Raw genomic sequence first — 20,755 nt, 5'->3', positions numbered from 1 at the left:
GGTCTCGAGGTACATATGCACGATAACTGATGATCTCCTTGCCAAAGTTAAAGTGGAGTGCCACTTGGTCGATAAACATGTTGTGGTACCTTCGCCCGAGGAGTCGATCACTACCCATGTGGAGGTTTCCTAAGTATTTACACTTACCCTTTCACGTTGGGTCCCTTAGACCCTATCATCGTCGCTATCTGTAAGAGGTATGACGTGACCCTCAGCCAGATCCATCATTTCTCCTAGAGAATAGTGATTCTCCTATGATTCTTCGTGAGCAAAATTGAGGGATGTCCTTTCACCCTCGACCACCTTATATGCCTTTATAGTCCCCAATTCTATCGAGGAGGGCTGATTAAGCTTGCTCTTTGGGGGGTCAAGGCCCCATTCTCGAGCATAGATGAGTCTCACGACCGAGGTTGGATGGGCCAATTTGTCCGAATAAGGACTTCGGACCTGATCCCTGCTGAAGACATGTCGTTTTCGGAGAAATGGAACATGAATCGTGTGAGTACTTTGCCCTTTTAATTTTGCTATTTTACCTCTTATCTTCTTTCCTCATCTATACTTTTTGGTGTTGCAGTTGTGACCCAGGTGCCGGAGGTAGTCCCCGATCTCAAGCAATGAGTCGAGGGCCTGGTGTCGTAGAGACCATACTCCGAGCATGCTTGGATGGAATTACAAAGGGTCGATGGGAGGCCCGCAATCATGGTAAGAGTCTTTCTTAGGACGATTATCATTCGAGGATTCTTTTTGAGCTTACTCGTCTTTTTTCCTTTGTAGGCCTCGGGAAGGATGTAACAATGAGGCCCCCATCTGAAGAAGAAGAAGTCCTTCCTCAAACACCTGCTCTGAAGCAAGCCAAAGAGAAGAAGAGAAAAGGGGCTCCGAGTTCCCCAAACTCGGAAAAGAAAAATCCAAAGAAAAGGCAAGAAAACACAAGGGGAACACCATTGCTCTATCCCGGACTCAATCCGTCGGCTAAGGGACGAGTCCGAAGAAGAATAAGAATAAGAATAAGAAGCAGAAGCAGAAGAAGAAGAAGAAGAAGAATCCAATCTGGTAGCCTGTGTACGGGGTGGTGCTTCGATATAAAAGCCCTCCGTATCGGAGAAAGTTAACGAGGGAGCTTCGGCCGAGGTTCCCGAGCCAGAAAAAGTCGAGGACACTCCATCCTAGTCTGAGATGGTCGAGAAAAGATCGGGTGGGAGGCTTCCCGAGTGGCGGAAGATGATCCGAGGGACAAGCTCGATGTGATCGATATTTCCAGATCCTCTCAGATTTTGGATGCTACGATCCGTGAGGCCAATATGTTAGAAGGTCGCTCTTGTGAGGGTCCTTAGGAGGCAGTCGATATCCATAACTTTCTGGATGAGGTTGAGTTCGATGCTTTGGAAGATGTCAATGGGCTTGGTGACTTACCGGTGCCGAAGATATCACCGTCCTCGGGCGCTACTAGGGCTTCGTCGAGCACTGGTGGACCGATTCTCGGACCCAAGTGTTAACCCCGACCGTAGGTAGAATATGTTTTCCATATCGGAGGATGCCCTGGACTTTTCTCCCTCTATAGGGATTGCCAGCTATCTTAGGTGCTTGGTGACCGAGGAATACCAAGCTTTGATGAATGCGGTGGGAGCCGCTTGCCTGTGCAACGAGGCCCAATATCCTCTGAATCAGGTAACTTCGAGGGTTATCCCATTATCTCTTTTAAACTTGGACTCATAGGTAATTATAACATCTTCTTCCTTGCTTGTAGGCTTTAGTGTTGCATCACAAGGCTTTCCTTCGAATCCGGGAGGAGCGCGAGGCTGAGATTCGGGACCTTACTGAGAAAAATAATACTTACAAGCTTTTTAGTGAGAATCTTCAGGAAATTTAGTGACGGCTAGGGATGAGCATGCTGAGATGGCCGAACAGGTATTTCGAGTGCTTCACGATAGTGAAGACGAATTGGATATAACGACTAACAATCCGATTCTACAGGTCCGACAGAGGCTCGAATAGATCGGGGATCTTCAGAAACAAATAGATGCAATACGCGCCGAGGCTGAAGATTTTAAGAAGAATATGGAAATCTTAGCCTCGAAAAAGGAGGCCGTCCAAGCAGAGTTGGAGTCGGCCGAGTCCTAGCTCCGAGCTGCAAGAGAGGAAGCCTCAGTGCAAGCCAAGAAAATCGAGGAGCTTCAGTCCAAATTAACAAACTTGGTAGTGAGCTCGAGGCGACCAAATCTGAGGTGGCCGTGGCCAACACAAAAGCCAATGCTAATGCGACCCAGTATAAGGTCGACATCCAAGCCATCCAAGTGCAGGCCAAAAGCATGGTGGATCATGCGAAGTGGCAAGCTCGAAGGGAAGCCCTCGAGGAATCTCATGCTCAGGGCTTCGATATACAAGCTGCACTCGAGAACGCCAAAGCAGCAGAGGCTAGGGCTCGAAAGCTGGCATTTCCCGAGGAAAACTCAGATAGTTTAGTGAGTCTGAAGGCGGGGAAGATCTCGAGGATGGAGATGCTGCCTCTGATGAAGACCAGGCCACTTAGGCCTTTATATTTTTTGTTTTTCTTTTGCATCCTTTTGAGGCCATTTCGACTGTTGTAGATTTTTTCGAGTTAAGCCATTTTGGCTTTTGTAAAGATCTTTGTGTAAATATATACAAGGCTTTTTTTCCCTTTTGGCTTTCGAATTTTTCCTTTGCTTTATTTCTTTAGTTCACAAAGGTCGGGATGCCTTAGCATAAAATAGCTTGGGTTGTGTTAGTACGATCAACCTTACCTTACATTATTTTTGTTTTGAGTCATCTTGGAGGTTCGGGGTTATCGGGAACCTTCTCCAAAGTAAGTAACTCAAACCATAGTTTGTCGAGGGTATCTTTTAAAACCGGTTATGAATATTTCGAAGGCCTATTTTTAGTTACGGTTCTCGGACGTCTTCGAGCTGTGTTAATGCGGCTATAACCTTTTAATTCGGGCGTAGCCTAGTGAGCTTGCTTTCTCGAGTTATCCAAGCTTGCCTAAGATAACAGTTCCCGAGTGGGTATGGCCGTGGCCTTTAAAATTTGGGGGTTGCCTAAGAGATCTTATGCCCCCGACGCTCAATAGTTCGATCAATTCAAGTTTATCTTTTGGAAAGCAATCCCCGAGTGTGGGGGGTGATCATTTGAACTTTGGTTATAATCGGCCCTTGAGCTCGTTTTAATAACAGATCGAAAGTACAGAATTGTAAAGTAGAATTCTTTTTTTATTTTCCTAAGACATGATATAATTGAAAGGAAAATATACTTCTCTTTATTCTTGTGAAAAATGATTACACATGCATACATGTTTTGTGCCAGGGCTCGAGCAACCTATGTGGGCACGATTTGTTTGACCATTTGGCCCTTATAACAAATCTCACCTATTAAGACCCCGCTATTATGAAGTAATTTCCTTGCAAAAAAGTTGACATCCAAGGACAATGCCCCCTCAATATTCGAGGTTGATTGTAGAGGAACCTCGGATACTGTTAGTACTGTATTTGACACCGATTCGTGATCGGCCTTCGATTCTAAGTTAGCACGATCTACTGTTGCCTCATTCAAAACCTTGCCGAAAAACTAAATTGGAACAAAAATGGTTTGAGGGAAAAAGAGTGCAATGCGTGCTTTTAGACCTAAAGGCTTTGTGCCGCTCTTTATCGATAACCTGCAAGTGTTAGTCAAAAAATAAAAAGAATTGAAATGGGGTCGTACCTTAGCAGCGTTATCGTTTAAGATAAGTTATGTTCCAATTGTTTAGTAGTTGTTCTCCGTCCATCATTCCGAGCTTATAGGAACCTTTCCCTGTGATCTCGAGAATCTGGTTTGGCCCTTCCCAATTCGGACCCAATATCCGTTCGTTTAGATTTCTGGTGTTTAATGTGACCTTCCTCAGCACTAAGTCCCCCGACATTAAAAAATCGAAGGTTGGTCCTTCGTTCGTAATACCTTTCTATCCGTTGCTTTTGGGCAGCCAATCGAACAAAGGCAACTTCACGATGTTCGTCCAATAGCTCCAGGCTTGTATTCATGGCCTCGTCATTCGATTCCCTTATTGCATATCAGAATCTAATACTCGGCTCCCCGACTTTGAGCGGTATTAAAGCTTCGGCGCCATAAACCGATGAGAATGGGGTGGCCCCGGTACTAGACTTTGAAGTTGTGCGATACATAATATAATTCCTTAATGTATTAAAGTTCCAGCATAATTTGTTTCTATACTAAACTACCCCTAAGGGGTCGTTTGATTGGTAAACAAGTTAGTTCAATGATTAATTATTTCGGAATTAGTTAATTCAGCCTCTCATTTGATAAAAAATACTATAATTTTGGGATAACTAAATCTCGGAATTAGTTATACCATGATTTTATCCCAATAAAAGATAAGTGACAAACTCATCTGAAATTTAATCAATTATCCCTTATCCCTGCATCAAAGTGCAAAATGTAGCGGACCGGCTATCCATGGCTGAAAATTCAATTGGAGATAGACACGTAACCACTTACACATCAAAATTCCAAGAATGCCCTTGGTCGGGCAGTACCAAACAAGTTTTCATCTAAATTCTGTGTTCAGCAGTTAAGAAAAAAGAAAGAAGAAATAATCTGGACATAGATATCTTATTAGAAAAGCTCTCTGACGTTCAGAGAGCTTATAAACAGTGTAAATTGTTTCTTTGGCGTGTATGGAGCTTCCCGCTATTTGCTCGCGAAGCTTTGGAGTAGGTACTCTTTACTCTCTCCTCCCTCTTTTCATAATTTAATGTCTTCTTCATCTGTATATTATAATGTGTTGAGCCGAACTCTCAGTGGTTTTGGGTTTGGTTAAGAATAGAATTTTATAAATTGGGAGATTGCTCTTCTGTGAGACGTGTTGTCATGACTCATGAGTATTTTCCTGATTTGGTTTATACTATTGAATTTTCTGACAATTTCTTGTAAAATAGCTGCCTTATTATTTTCATATTACACTTTAATGATGGGATTTTGGAGGTGTGATAGAAGTTCATCATTGTATGAGAACAATTAGTTCCAGTAGCTGATTTTATACTGAGTGACATCTAGAAAAGAAATCATTGCCTAGTGTGAGTTATGTTATATTTTAATAGTTGTTAACAGGGAAATTTACATGTTTGTTCAATAGTTTAATTAGACTTGGATAAGTCAGCCAAACTGTGAATGCTATGCTTTAGAAGGATGTTGAAAGACTGGGAGGTGGCTAGGTTGACTGAGTCCTACAAACAGCTGGAAGACTTTAAAAGGGTTACAGAGTGGGGTGGATACGTTATGCTGGCAGGGACACAACAAAGGCTTGTATAAAGTGAATTCTGCATACAAGTTATTAAACCATTCTAATCAGCAGATAACTAATTGGCCATGGAAGCATACAAGTCCCATATAAGGTTGCTTGTTTCACTTGGTTACTAGCAAAGGAGGCTGTCTTGACCCAAGACAATCTTATAAAGGGAGGGATTCCACTCTGTTCAAGGTGCTTTCTATGTGGGGAAAAAGCTGAGACAATTAGCCATCTATTTCTTCACTGCAGGATAACATACCTACGAGCTGTGGAAGAACTTTATTAATCTCACAGGTATTACCTGGACAATGCCTAGTAAGATTACTGAAGTGTTTTTTAGCTGGAATGAAGCTGGAGCTGGAGCTTAGAGATCGATTGAGGAATGTCCCAGCACGTATTTTTGTACAATCTGGAAAGAAAGGAATTCCTAAATGTTTTGAGGATAGTAGCAACTCAGTGCAGAAGATCAAACTAAACAGAGTTTTGCTTTTTTGTTTTTGATGTAAAGAAATTTACATAGAGGATACTATGTCAATCCTAGATATTCTAGAATATTGCTAGGACAGCAGAGCAGAACTTTTTCTTCTTTTGCCCACTTGTAAAATATGGTTTCAGTAAAACCTATGTACTGATTTTACTTTTATATACAAATATGTTACCATCTAAAAAAAAATTAAGAAAAAAAAGGATAATGACTAGAATAAAGACAGACGGGGAGGTATAAATGTGTCAATCTCCAAACTACATGCAGTTAATTACGCTCCGAAGTTCAATTGCATTGGAAATGCATTTGGACTCTACTACGGGTTTCTGCTGCAAAATTTAAATTTATGTATGGGTTGAAGAAGGGGTTGATGTTCCTACTTATCGCATTGAAACAATGCACAATTTTTGTTGAAACGTTCCTATTGTGGAAGATCATCTTGTCTAAATTTGTTGTCACATAGTTGTTTTTTTCTCTTTGTTTTTCCAAAATGGACTGCTCTTCTCTTAAACAGATGAGCATAATTGTTTCAATTCCTTTTGGCAGGTAACTTGCTGTTCTGCGTTAGACATCGCGTTTACTCTCATAAGAAGTATTCCAAGAATGGAATTACCATTAAGTATATAGATCTCCAGAAGCACATCAGATCAGAAAAGGCGTATTCATCAACGAGTGCTCGAGGCACCATTTATTGTTCAAATCAGCAGGAAAGCAATGCTGTCTTGCCTTCTGATCATATTGGAGTTGGTGCAAAAGTGATTTTTGCTGCTGCACCCGCAATGGGTCATAATCAGGTAAAATAGATCTACTTACCATATATATTATGAAGCTAGCTTTGGGGTTCCAAGGAATTATTTACTTTATAGCATCTTCTCTTAAAACCGTCCTGGACTAAGCTCATGCCAAACAACTTTTTGTATCACTTATTATCAAAAGAGTTAAACTAAATTTATGTAAGCTGTTACCGTCTTGATCAATTGCCAACCTTGCCTCTGCATATGGCTTGTGGAGGAAGGAACACGGACTTCTATATTTTGTCTGTTCTGGTTAGCAATTCTACACTTAATTATGTCCACGCGGGAAAGCAGATAAGTGAGTACGATAGAGACTTAGAGCGTAATTGTTGACTGCAAAATGGTACTTATTCTTCCAATTGTAAAGAAAAATGTATGCACATATCTACTACAACAATCAATCATTATTCCAACCTACTTTTCCAAGCAGCAGAAGTAATGGCTCTGAACTGATAATATATGATTGTCTTGTAATCTTTCATACTGGTATACATGCGGAATTAGGTTGAATTGTCATTAAAGATGGGAGAGGGTGGTAGAGGTGAGGGTGAGGAAGACGACGTCTATATCCGACAATCAGTTTGGGTTCATGCCGGGTCGCTCCACTACGGAAGCTATACACCTTATTAGGAGGTTGGTGGAACAGTACAAGGATAAGAAGAAGGATCTGCACATGGTGTTTATTGACTTGGAGAAAGCGTTGACAAGGTCCCTAGGGAGGTGCTCTGGAGATGTCTTGAGGCAAAGGGCGTGCTGGTAGCCTACATAAGAGCGATCAAGGACATGTATGATGGAGCTAAGACTAAGGTTAGGACTGTGGGAGGTGACTCGGAGCATTTCCCGGTTGTTATGGGATTACACCAAGGCTCTGCGCTTAGCCCGTTCTTATTTGCCTTGGTGATGGATGCTCTGACACACCATATTCGAGGGGATGTGCCATGGTGTATGTTATTTGCTGATGACATAGTTCTAATTGATGAGACGAGGGATGGTGTTAATGAGAGGTTGGAGGTTTGGAGACAGACCCTCGAGTCTAAGGGTTTCAAATTGAGCAGGTCTAAGACAGAGTACCTGGAGTACAAGTTTAGCGTTGAGTCGAGGGAAGTAGGCAGGGACGTGAGGCTTGGATCACAGGTCATCCCCAAGAGAGATAGCTTCAAGTACCTTGGGTCGATGATTCAGGGGGACAGAGAGATCAACGAGGACGTCACTCACCGTATAGGGGCGGGCTGGATGAAATGGAGGCTTGCATCTGGAGTCTTGTGTGACAAGAAAGTGCCACCGATTCTCAAAGGTAAGTTTTATAGAGCTGTGGTTAGATTGGCCATGTTGTATGGGGCAGAGTGTTGGCCGGTTAAGAACTCCCATATCCAGAGGATGAAGGTAGCAGTAATGAGGATGCTGAGGTGGATGTGCGGGCACACTAAGATAGACAAGATTAGGAATGAAGATATTCGGAAGAAGGTGGGCGTGGCCCCTGTGGATGACAAGATGCGGGAAGCGAGGCTCAGATGGTTCGGGCATGTGCGGAGAAGAAGCCTTGATGTTCCGGTGAGGAGGTGTGAGCGGTTGGCCGTGGTGGGTACGAGAAGAGGTAGATGGCGGCCTAAGAAGTATTGGGGAGGTGATCAGGCAGGACATGGTACGACTGCAGATTTCCGAGGACATGGCCCTTGATAGGAAGGTGTGGAGGTCAAACATTAGGGTTGTAGGTTAGGGGGTAGTAGAGCTTTCCTTACTTCATACCCGGGGTGAGGCGGGGTTGGATTATGGTTGATCTTAGATGGCTTGCAGTTTATGTTGAGTCTACACTATCCTTGCTGTTTATCTTAGCCCCGGCTTTAGATACTGGTTACTGTTATTGCATGTCATTTATCTTTTGGTTGTTATGCTTCTATTACTATTACGGTTTCTACTGGAGTTACTAATGAATTGTCTTTTCTTGTTTTTTATTTCCGTCTTTCTGAGCCGAGGGTCTATCGGAAACAGCCTCTCTGCCCTATCGGGGTAGGGGTAAGGTCTGCGTACACATTACCCTCCCCAGACCCCACTTTGTGGGATTTTACTGGGTAGTTGTTGTTGTTGTTGTTGACTTTAAAGATGGAAAATTGAGGAGCACAATCAAACTTACTACTGATTGCTGAGCAACTTGCTCACAAATGTTTCAGCCTTTTATAATCAGAACTGCAATTACTTAAAATTATTTTCTTTTACAGCCCAAAGTTCTTTTCTTTTCTTTCTTCTTTTAAAAAGAATTTTCTTAGGAGGTACAAATTGTTTCAAGTATCTAGATCAATTTAATTGAACTGGAATCTGAAATAAAGAACTGTTTTATGTCATATACCTCGAAATATGCTGTCTCTAAGTTCATTGCAACCTTTGGGAGCTTCCCATCAAAGTCTGGCTGCCAAAGGGATAAGCAATAATGCAATATCTTTTTTTTTTTTGGGTTTCCACTTAATTGCAAATATTAGCACATTACAGCCTTTATGCCTATTATCTCTCTATATTCTCACTGTGTGTCTTCTACTTATGAGTTTCCTGGTGAGATATTGTTTTGACAACTAGGTAGATAATCTTAGTATATGTGTTCAAAGAAAAGTTTTGTTTATTCTGTAGCATGTTGTTCATGTCATTCTATCGCCCGCATATAGGGATGGCAATGGGGCGGGGCGGGTGGGGGGCGAATTTGGCAAAACCCCCAAAAATTTCAACCCGCCCGGCTTGGACCCGCACCGCCCCACATAAGTTTTTTTCATTTTTTTTCTAAAACAAACTAGTTTGACATTTTATTATTTTATAAAATGGAGAGTTTGATAGAATCACATAAACATAAAAGTGGGGGAGTATTACGTTGTTCTTCCAAAATAAATGGGTTACTATCATTTCCTATTACTAATACGATATCTTGACTTAAGTAATATCATTTTGTTGAGACTTATGCAAATTGGTTAATTATAAATCAAAATAGCATTCGTGCTAGTAAAAAAGAATGTGAAATTATAGTTGAAATGATTGCTTTGTTTAAAAAAAAATAAAATTCAAAGTTGCCCCGCAACCCGCTTTAAAAATTTTAAAAACAATTTTAACCCGTCCCGCCCCATTGGCATCCCTACCCGCATATGCCAAAAGTAGATATTATTTCCAAGAGTTTACTTAGCTGCAATTAAACTAGGCAGAATAGCCTAAATGACACCTATACTTGTCCCACTTTGTCATGCCGGTCCCCAAACTTAACAATTTGCCAATTGAACCCTTACACTCCTTCAAACCGTATATAATAAACGCTTATGACACGACGCTGTCAGTGCGTGTAACACAATCTCATACACGTAGGATGCCACGTCAAGAAATTAAACCACGTAGGCTCCACGTCATTTATTATGGCCACATAGGAAAATAAAATTAGAAATGATTATTAATCCCCCAAATCCAAATTTTCCCCTCATTTTACACTAACCCACTTAGGTTTAGTCCCTGATGAAGGTGGCGACTTGGGTCGGCGGCGGGAGTTTGTCTGCTCACCACCTTGCCTTTCCTGAACATTCTTCTACGCGTCTGCTTACAACACCACCATCTTCTGCAACTTCTCATTTTCTTCAAATTATTCTTCTCTTTTTCGTTTACTCTCTTCATTTTTGCTTCTATAGGAGTTGTGGGCTGATATAAAAATTCATCTTAATTTCTTCTCTTCCCCCCATGCTCACTCTTGCTGACTTGTTTTGGCTTACCGGGTCACTCAAATTATAACAATTGATTCAGCTTCATCAAGTTTCTTGAAGTTTTAATCACTTTGTTTGGGTCAGAGGAGATTTTTTTTTTTCAATCCTTGACTCTGCGATAATGGTTCAGATAAAAGAATTGTTCCTTTTTCAAAAGCCATAATCTTATATCCCTCTTAGCTATGGTTCCAGCTCCCCAAAGTGATCTGCCTCTGAATGAGAATGACTCACAGGAGATAATATTATATGAAGTCCTCAATGAAGCTAATGCTCTTAACATACCATATTTACCCCAAAGAAACCAACTTCTTCCCAAAAATGTCCGTCGTCCATCACAAACCATAGGAAAGAAGTACAGAGGCGTAAAACGGAGACCATGGGGAAAATAGCTTTGGATATTAAATCAAAATAAGGAGAAAGAGAAAGTTGGGTATGGGGAAGAACATATTACTTATTTGGATCCACCCTTTGCTTCAGTTATTTGGATCCACCCGTTTGCTTTTTTCTTTTTTTTCTTATTGTATTTTTCTTTTTTATTTTAATGATTTTTTCTTTTATTTTAATTATTTCTGGTTCAAAATGCTCATATTCACGCTCATTATCCGCGTGAATTACACCTACTTTGTCCAGCTCAACCATTATTTTGCCACATGTGCTTGGTCAACGGTCAGAGGGGTTTGAATAATAGGCTTTGATCAAGTTAATGTGTCTGGATGAAAACAAGTGAAGTTTGGGGACCGGCATGACTAAGTGGGACAAGTATAGGTGCCATTTAGGCTATTCTGCCATTAAACAAAGTTCTTGTAGGAAATGCCTGGCTCTTTGTGCTTTCCAAGGTGCCATTTTGTTCTCCATCAGATATCATGAACTCATGTATGTTGTAGTTCTAGATCTCAATCCCGGTGACGGTTTAATTAGATGTCTTACAACTAAGATCTTCCTCATTCCAGGTATAATTCCTCCTCCATCATGAAATCTATTTAGATTTAGGTATGTGTCACTTTTTGGTTAGTTGGAGATTAACATATTTTAATTATAACATTCTTTGTTCCTTTCTTTTTTGAAACATAACATAGATATCAAATTTCTTATTTGATATGTTCGTACAAATACGGGCTATCTCCTAAATTTAAGACATATTAGATCAAGTCAACATTTTTGTTCAAGAAATTTAGATTAATTATTTAATTTTAAATTACACGATCTAAGAGAAATCCAATTAGATTTGGTTTATGAAGTTAAATGGGGTTTCTACAAGATGAGCTCATCCATATTCTTCAACCCAAAGACACATTAGGGTTACTTTAAGGCTACTCCACTCCAATACCCTAGCTCACAAGTCACACCTATAAAAGGGGCATTCAAAAGTGTGTCCTAGTTGTCAATGAAGTGAGTGGGTGCAAACCTTGAAGATCAAAGTTCAAATCTCATTATAGACCAAAAAAAAAGACCCTAGGTAATTTCATCCATTTGCCTAAACCTTGATGGGCAGAGTTACATAGTACATGTGCTGGTGGGAGGTAGTAGGTATGCGGTGGAATAGTTGGAGTTAGTGCATGTTGTCCCTGATACCATCGTTATTAAAAAAAAGGGTCACACCTACCACATATCTATCTTTGGGGGGGGGGGGGGGAGGGGGGAGTATGTTGGCTATTGGTAGTAGAAAAGAGTGGGCATTTTTTTTATTTTTTCTTTAAAGTTTTCTAGCAAAAAAGAGAGTTCAAGAGAAGTCTTTCTTCTAATCAGCCCAAAGTAAAACCAAATGCATCTTGGAGACCAAACATAACCCAAGAGATCTACATCATCCCCTTTTTTTTTTTTAGAGATACACTACTTTGTCCTCGAGTTAAAGAAACAAGAAGGATCGAGAGAAGTTGTTGCGATGTCCATGGTGTGGTTACATTTGACTAGCCAAATTGTACCACTGCCTTTTCTTGCTCTTTCAGATGCTGCCTAAAATCATGTGAGAATTTTGGCTTTGATGCTATATAGATATGACAGACAGCTTGTTGCTTAATATTTTTGTTTCAACTAGAATTCACTTGTAAATATCTTTGGGAACAAAATGCTCCGTTCTATCTTAAACTTTTTCACTCCTATGATCTTGCCCCTTAATTTTGCTGTGCTAAACCTTAAAGTATTCAATTCAATTGGATGTCATATAATGACACCTCCTTTTATTTATACAGATCTTGTTAATATTTCTCTTGCATGATTTCTTTAGGGTAAGAAGCACTGCTGTAAACTTCACTATTCTATCATTTTATAGATTGAAATTTGTTAATGTCCTTTACTATGCCTTTATGTTGTGTTGGGGATATCTATTTCTTGAAAGTCAGCCACAAAAAGTTTTCAGGAATCACATCCAGAATGCAACTCTAGAGTTCCTGCAATTTTGACAGCTCTGGAAAAGATGAAACTGACTTCTAAGGTATGCCACAAACACAGAGCAATTATTTGTCAATGTTGATTTTTGTGTTCATTGTTTTCACCAGTGGCTTATAAAAGACAAGCACATATGATATCCCCCTAAGGGATCGTTTGGAATCAGGGATAAATGATTATAATTCAGGGATAAAATGTGAGATTATTTTATTCTGTGTTCGATTGAAATTTTTGATTCCGGTATAAGTAATTCTAGGATTATTTATTCCACAATTTTGGTGTTATTTTTATACCACATTCAATGTGGGATATCGATTTCGAGGTTAGCTTATCCTGGGGTAAAACAACCAAATGACAAAAGAGGACCTTCTCCAAAGCTCTTCTCCATAAGTCCTTTAAGAAGGCCAATGTTAAAATTGGAAATACAAGTTTATCCAAGTTTATGTAGTGTAAACTAAAAAATATGTTTTATACCATATCCCATATATCCGATTGTTAATCCAATAAACCAGACATCTACTAAAAAAAGTAAATAATTTTTTTTTTAATATTTAATCTCCATATTATAATGCTCACATTATAATCCCAGTTGTAAACCAAACAACCCTATAAGGGAATAACTGGCCCCACCCCCCCCCCCCTCCTTTAATATGCCAGGATCTGTTAAAACATCATAATATCTCACATTAACAACTTCATAGGAAAGTCTGTTCATCATGAAACCAGTTAAATGGACAGAGTTTTTTAGATTTTCAATTATTTTAGTTTTGTATGGACATCCTACTCAAATAAAAAGAAAAATTTGATCGAGTTTTGATAAGTAAATTTTAAACCTCGAATTTTGGTAGTGGTAAAAGAGTAGTACGTGGTGTGGTAAAAGAGTAGTACGTGGTGTATAGGTTAGGTGGACATCACTGGTTTAAACCCTGCCTCAGACAAAAAGTCTGGAATATAAAAAGAGAAGGGCAGAGGGGTAGGCCAATTATCCACCAGGTTGCAAACCGTATACCACTGGCTCTCGAGGATTTTTTGGTTATAAAAAAAGGATTATTACTAGAAAAGGAAAAATAGATTCTGACACTCTTTATGACCTACCATTTGGTAAGAATGATAAAATATTGTAATCTACTAAAGTAAACCATAACCAATGTTGGAGGTAATCAAATTTATGGTTTTGCGTGCTTAGTTACCTTTTAAGGCTGGCATATTTCCCAGTTCAGCTATTTAGCTAACTTAAGTGAGCTACCTCCTATTCTGAAGTGCAAAGCAACATATTTATGGATTTTATGGGAGCTACCATCCTACCCTAAAGTGTGAAGCAACTTCTACAAGGAACCTAAGGGAGATGTTATAAAGTAAAATGCAGTGAATTTCCTTTGTCAAATGACCCTTACCACTAGGGCTAGTCATGGGAGGGCAGGAGAGTTCCTGGTTGCACTCTACCATCCGTATTTTTGGGGGCAGGGGGTGCAGATATGGGTCTGACTAACCAGAACATTTCTGTGCATTAGTAAAATGCACATATTAATGTTTTTTCGAATACCTTTGCAACTAATCAAGCTATCATATGATCCAGTTTCGAGGCTCAGATATCGTAGAAGTGCAGAATTTCAGACCAGCTACAATTGATGACATAGCAAGTGTTCATGCTGGGGCATATATCTCAGGGCTTGAGAAGGTAGAATAACCATAAGGTTTGGTAGTTCTTCTTATTGAATGTCATCGTACAATAAATCAGAACTTCTCTGAAGGTGTGCTTGGTATGACAGAAGTCATTTTCCAGGAAAGTATTTTTCATGAGAAAGACATTTTTGGTTACCAGAAAATATATTCTATCAAAATGAGGAAAATGGCTTCCGTTGTTTATTGACGGAAGTCATTTTCCTGACAGCTATTATCGTCATTGTTGTCACCGTTGTCACCATTATTCTTTCTTATCCTTTCTTTTGATTTGTCGACTATCATCTGCAGGCTATGGATCAGGCTTCAGAGAAAGGTCTAATTTTCATCGAAGGATCTGGACCAACATATGCTACTGCCACAGTAAGAATACATATTTTAAGCTGACTCTCCCGCTTTCTGATGCTAGTCTCTATAGCACAGTCAGTTTCCACTTTTATTTGCGATCAGAAAGATAAGTGATGAAGATTGTCTGTGATTTCTGAAAAAAAGTTATTGGTGTTCCAAATTTATCAGATTTGATTATTCTTTATTCTTGAGGAATTTCTTAAACACATAACCTTCATGAAATGACACTTAAAGACGTCCGACAATAGTCAATCTGCACAAAGATAATTCGCATGCATCTGTTCATGTCCATTGAAGTCCAACAAGACCCATCAAAGGCCTTGGATTGACTCCATGCCGTCTAAACACCCAATTCTTCATTAAGGTGTAATCCTTGTTCATCACTTCAATCCTATCAATATAATAGGTTATTAAATTCATTTGTGTCAGTACAATACCCAATTAATACTCCCGACTACTATTCATCATCTTCATTAACTACCTAAACAACCTTCGTTAGTACCCAACTTTAGGGTTTATTTAATAAACTTCACTAAACAATCTATCTAACTCATAAGTGCTATCAACAAGCTCATTTATACGTAATAAATGAAATTTAGGTAGTAAGATTACCTCTTGGAGACATTTGAAATTTCTACCTTTGGTGGATTCTTGTGATTAATTAAGGACTAGCATTAATTAGTCATAAATGCACCAAAATATCATTAAACGCTCACTTTGATTGGCAGGATACTCCTTGCATAACTCAAAACCCTAACTCTTTTCCTCTTCTTTCTTCTCTTTCCCGACTCTGCTGTATTTAAAGTATGTGAGCTGGAAAGATTGTCTACTCCATCCTTTAAATATCACCAGAAAATGCTCATTCATGAGTGCTGCAAATGTTCCAAATATAGAAGGATTACAGAAGGCATTCTGACCTAAAATAAAGCTGCTCGCTGTTGGAGAATTAATATATGATTGTTGCACCTCCTTCCTCTAACTATAGCAACTAACTACCTGTGCCTTCTATAAATCTTTAGCTGCTGCAGGTTTGTCGCTTCAGTTGCTTCTGGATGGCCACTTCTATCTTCCTTCTCTTCTGTCCACTGGGAAAAAACCTTCCTTGACATGATTCGTGAGGCCAAAATGATCAACATCTATCTGTCTTTCCAATATTTTTGGAATTTACTTTAACATTCCTGTACAGATTTCCTTGGAAAACATAAATGTGGTTTCACCAATACATTAACCAGTTACAATGATACATTACTCTTGTATTTCAACATTGCACTCAGTCTTGCAACTTTTAGAAGGGTGCCCCCCAAAAAAAAAAAAAAAACAAACACAACACCGCCTTATTGTCTCATTTTGTTGGTAGTTTACTTTTCTTACTCTATCCTCAGAGGAAGTTCACAACTAAGTCATCTTTGTCCATGGCCTAAAACCTTTTTTAGTCTGTTCCCAAGGGAATAATACATATCTATAGTTGGAGACTCTTTTAACTTTTAACATTTCATTTACCCTTTGATGATGTGCTCTATAGCCATAGAAATTTCAGTGCACGTTTAAACAAGTTTTAAGAGTACTTTTTGCTATGTCTCAAGAATAGGTCCTTCGACACTACCATATAAAATGAAAGAGAGCGGAGCTTTCTAGCCTCTCATTAAAGGTCACTCGTTGCACAATTTTTTTTTTTTTTTTTTTTTTGAGAAGGTAATAATTTTGTATATTAATATAAAGGCTTGACTAAAATTGTGAAGTCACCCATAATTACAGTGTGAGTGCCCATACAAAACTAAACAAAAAAAGACACTGATCACCCCTGTTCTTCTTACAATATATCTAGGGCATCTAGGATGGATTCATGATCCTCCAAAAGTTTTCCTTTACACCAAAAATAAAAAAGAGCTAAAAAATTTCATCTTTATCTTCTGGATGTTGCTGAACTTTTCTTCAAAGCATCTTTGGTTTCTCTCTTCCCAGACTGTCCACCATATACAACCTGGGACAATTCTCCATCTCTCTTTGTCTCTCGGAAGTGCACCCTCTTTATTCCAGCTGGCTAGAATATCAAGGATTCTTCTCGGCATTGCCATTGAATTCCCCTTAGACTGATGAAAATCCTCCATATCTATGTAGTGAATTTGCAATACAAAAAAGGTTGGTTAATTGTCTTTGCCTGTTCTCCACATAAGTAACACCTAGAGCACAATTGGAATCCTGTTTTTGTTAGGTTGTCTTGAGTTAAAACTGCTTCTTTTGCCAATAACCATGTGAAGCAAGCGACCTTGTATGGAATTTTAACTTTCCATATCATCTTCCACGGCCAACATCCAATCTGATTGTTGGATAGGTTGTATTCCTTGTATGCATTCTTGACTGAGAACTTCCCCTGCCCATTCCCTTGCCACATAATAAGATCGTGGCTTGCATTGATGCCACTGAACTGTTCCAAGATCCTATAGAACTCAGTCAATCTGTCAATCTCCCAATCATTTAACATTCTCCTGAAGGTGAAGTTCCATCCCTGGGCTGTCCATGCCTCTTCTAAAACTGCTTGTTGTTGCTGATTCAGATCATGAATGTCAGGGAAAAGTCCCTTCAAAGTTCCTTGTTCTATCCGGTTATCATTCCACAGTGATATTTTATTTCCATTTCCAACTTTGAACTTTGATTTGTTAATCACTTTTGGCCAAAGGTTTCTGATTGATCTCCATAAGCTGACACCATATGGACTTCTCACTGCCTTGGTTGTCCAGTTTCCTTCCTTTCCATATTTCTCCCTAATGACTTCTATCCACAATGTTTGGTCTTCTGCCCAGGGATGGAACTTCACCTTCAGGAGAATGTTAGATGATTGGCAGATTGACTGAGTTCTATAGGGTCTTGGAACAGTTCAGTGGCATCAGTGCAAACTATTGATACGTAGTCTTAAGGAATATCTTGATTCTGGATGAGCATTTGCTTGCAGAGCTCATTCCACTGAGACCTGGGACCAAGTCAGATGGTCTTACAGGTTGTCAAACAGTGATTTAACGTTTTCAGAAAACGTTTCTGATGTTTTATGTATTGAAAGCATTTATTCGACTAACTTTGATTGCTTTGGTCTTGCAAAAATTTTGCCTATTTCTAAATGGAAGAGGTTATCTTCTAGTTTCAAGTTTATTTTTGTTAGGGGAAGGATAAGACCATGTTAGGCAAGCATCTATTTAACCTATCTTCTAGGACACCATGAAAGAGGATTATTCGGAAACTCCCATCAGAAAAGCTAGTTGCTTCTTGTATGAGTCTTCTACAGCAGCATCATAATGAGAGACAAGTGGTCATTTATGGTGCTTAATGTTGATCAACTAACATTATGAAGATGCTGTTTAGAAATTCATTATGCATGATGGAGGAGTGTAACTATGAAACCCTAGCTGTATAGTTAATCCCAACATTAGCATTCCATTAAGGAAATTTCATGCTTTAGCTTCTCTATTATTAATGAAATAATAACTCTTAATTGGGCAAGTTTTTGAATTTGTTATGAGCTGACAAGGATCCTAAAATTATTGATATCTGCATTTAACACAGAGAAAGTGTTCTATGGCAATGTGAACTCTGATGTCGACATTCAATAATGCAGACATTTCAAGAGTCATTATTTGCAGCTGGAGCTGGAATTTCGTTGGTTGATTCAGTGGTAATGTCTCAATCCAAGATGTTAGTAATGTCTCAGTCTACTGGAACTACAGTTAGAAGTTACAAATGTAGCAATCACTTTAGCGTGGATTATGATGGTAAACTTCAGCATTTCAAAGCTGGAGTAATTGCTTCATATGATATTTCAGGTGGCAGCATCGAAAGTTAGGAAGGATCCTCCTATCGGTTTTGCGCTCATTCGACCTCCTGGTCACCATGCTGTTCCAAAGGGGCCCATGGGCTTTTGTGTCTTTGGAAATATTGCTATTGCTGCTCGTTATGCTCAACGAATGCATGGATTGAAGCGTGTTTTTATCATAGATTTTGATGTTCATCATGGAAATGGAACCAATGACGCCTTCTATGAGGACCCAGATATATTTTTCCTTTCTACCCACCAAGTAAGCTACACATTACATTGAACAGATTGCTTTGAAAATCTTTTGACATTCTACTTCTAAAAAGAACTGCTAGTATAAAATGTAGTTGAATGAAGGGAAGAACATTTTTTTAATCTAATAATTGAGCTAGATCTAGTGATCTGCAAAGATGATTTTTCTTGACAGTATGTTCGTTTCAAGGTTGTTTTGCACTTAGTGATTACTTTCGTGGCACTTTCCTTCATGTTATTTGTTATAGATGGAGCAGAAATAAAATACATTAACTGATTATCTTGCCAACGACAGCAAGATTAAATTTCTGGTTTGGTAGATTCACATGGCTCTTCACTTTTTCATCACGTCTTCTTTCACTTCTTACATGAACAAGGAAGCAACCTTCACTCCTGCTGCCATCTTCCTCTTTTCACCTCAACCAACCATTGTGTAAGGCAAAAGAAATTTCGTGTCATTATATACCAGCTATTCACCTCGAAGTGTAAAACTAATATGGTTTAGAACTCTGCAATTGGATGAATTTGATAAGTCATGCGCTCATGATATCCTTGGATCAGTGTAGGCTGGAAGCTATCCTGGGACTGGCAAGATAGATCAAATTGGTCGGGGAAGTGGTGAAGGATCAACACTGAATCTCCCTCTACCAGGAGGATCAGGTGATACAGCAATGCGAAAGGTGTTTGATGAAGTTATTGTACCATGTGCTCAAAGGTTCAAGCCAGATATAATCCTTGTTTCAGCTGGGTAATTTTCTTATCTATGAAGAAGTCTTAAAATTTTGGAATAGAAAAAAGAAAAAACATGAGTTAAACACGGTTCATTTGCTTTCTTAACATTCTGTTACTGTAATAGTGTGACTCCTTATCTTTAGTTGTGAATAATTGATCATGTATTATTCTTGTGTTGTCTGCTAACTAGCAAGCTGTAGTGAGGTGGGAAAATTTGGTATAATACCTCTTATCATGTCTCTCCTATTCTGTTTCTGCTCCTGAGATGTTTTTGGCGGTCTAAAGGATGTAATCTTGGTTTGGCATGTCAAAATATCAATGCCTAATGTAAACATTAAGATAGGACTCTGTGGTTCTTCTTATGCACGTTCGGTGATTATTTGATTAAGGTGTCATTGAGTATTTTCAGGTATGATGCCCATGTGTTGGATCCACTTGCCAGCCTGCAGTTCACAACAGGAACATATTACATGCTAGCCTCTAACATTAAGCAACTTGCCAAAGATTTATGTGGAGGGCGTTGCGTGTTTTTCTTAGAAGGGGGTTATAATCTCAGTTCTCTGTCAAATTCAGTTGCGGACTCGTTTCGTGCCTTTCTTGGGGAGCAGAGCCTGGCTGCAGAGCTAGATGATCCAGCGTACTTGCACGAAGAACCATTGAACAAGGTGAAGCAGGCAATAGAAAAGGTGAAGCACATACATTCCTTTTGAAAGCTTTTCTAGAATTAGTATACAGCTTTGTATAGGGCACCAGGAACTTTCTAAATTTAATATACGTCATTATATAGAACACCATTTTTCCTGGTGTCATACCTTACGGAGAAAAGCAGTTTGTACATTATTTTTATTAATTTTTCTTAATTGTTAAGAACAAGATGAGGCAATAAAAGTTGGTACTTCTTTTCTTTTTTTTTTACTTACTACTCAACTTGTTTTTGTTTCTTATGGAGGATTTGTTTGATCCTTACTATTAAAAGACATGGCCACAAGTTTGAATAATAGTGCAACTTCAGCTATTTTTACCACCCTCTCCATCCTTATTTATGGAACTGAATAATTGTTTCAAAGATACTGCACTAATCCCCTCTATTATTTTCAACAAAGTGTGATTCATCTTTGGCTCGACTTTTCTCCTATTGCTTTACATTTGTCTTTTTAGCTTGTTCATTTTATTAAAACTGGATTCCTATGACTTTGTTTCTAGCATCCATGACCGTGAGCCCCTTTTGATTCAAAAGTTAACCAGTTTGGTGATTAT

At 39.1% G+C, this 20,755-nt stretch overlaps 1 protein-coding gene across 2 annotated transcripts; it reads left to right on the top strand.

Annotated features, from left to right (window-relative positions):
- The first annotated feature begins 4,581 nt into the window (after nucleotides 1-4,581).
- On the top strand, nucleotides 4,582-20,408 carry LOC109237419 (histone deacetylase 14). Of its 2 annotated transcripts, none has more exons than XM_019403722.1 (9): nucleotides 4,582-4,728; nucleotides 6,330-6,577; nucleotides 12,635-12,730; nucleotides 14,261-14,362; nucleotides 14,656-14,727; nucleotides 18,320-18,376; nucleotides 18,525-18,776; nucleotides 19,333-19,514; nucleotides 19,908-20,408. In XM_019403722.1, exons 1-9 carry the CDS (start codon nucleotides 4,689-4,691, stop codon nucleotides 20,206-20,208), a joined length of 1,350 nt encoding a protein of 449 aa, XP_019259267.1. In that variant the 5' UTR covers nucleotides 4,582-4,688; the 3' UTR covers nucleotides 20,209-20,408. The 2 variants fall into 2 exon arrangements, with proteins under 2 accessions (XP_019259267.1, XP_019259268.1); XM_019403723.1 differs by having other exon boundaries at nucleotides 4,583-4,728; nucleotides 12,656-12,730.
- The last annotated feature ends 347 nt before the right edge of the window (nucleotides 20,409-20,755 follow it).

This window comes from Nicotiana attenuata, unplaced genomic scaffold, assembly GCF_001879085.1.
Source record: "Nicotiana attenuata strain UT unplaced genomic scaffold, NIATTr2, whole genome shotgun sequence".
Lineage (NCBI taxonomy): Eukaryota > Viridiplantae > Streptophyta > Magnoliopsida > Solanales > Solanaceae > Nicotiana > Nicotiana attenuata.
The sequence above is the reverse complement of the archived record's forward strand: the minus strand, read 5'-3'. Positions and strand labels throughout refer to the sequence as shown.

What these genes read in the sequence shown, in the direction of transcription:
- LOC109237419 (XM_019403722.1), top strand. Translation starts at nt 4,689, where the DNA reads ATGGAGCTTCCCGCTATTTGCTCGCGAAGCTTTGGAGTAG. An exon ending in TTTCGTTGGTTGATTCAGTG is followed by an intron (nt 18,377 to 18,524) that starts GTAATGTCTCAA and finishes ATGATATTTCAG; the next exon opens with GTGGCAGCATCGAAAGTTAG. An exon ending in TTTTCCTTTCTACCCACCAA is followed by an intron (nt 18,777 to 19,332) that starts GTAAGCTACACA and finishes GGATCAGTGTAG; the next exon opens with GCTGGAAGCTATCCTGGGAC.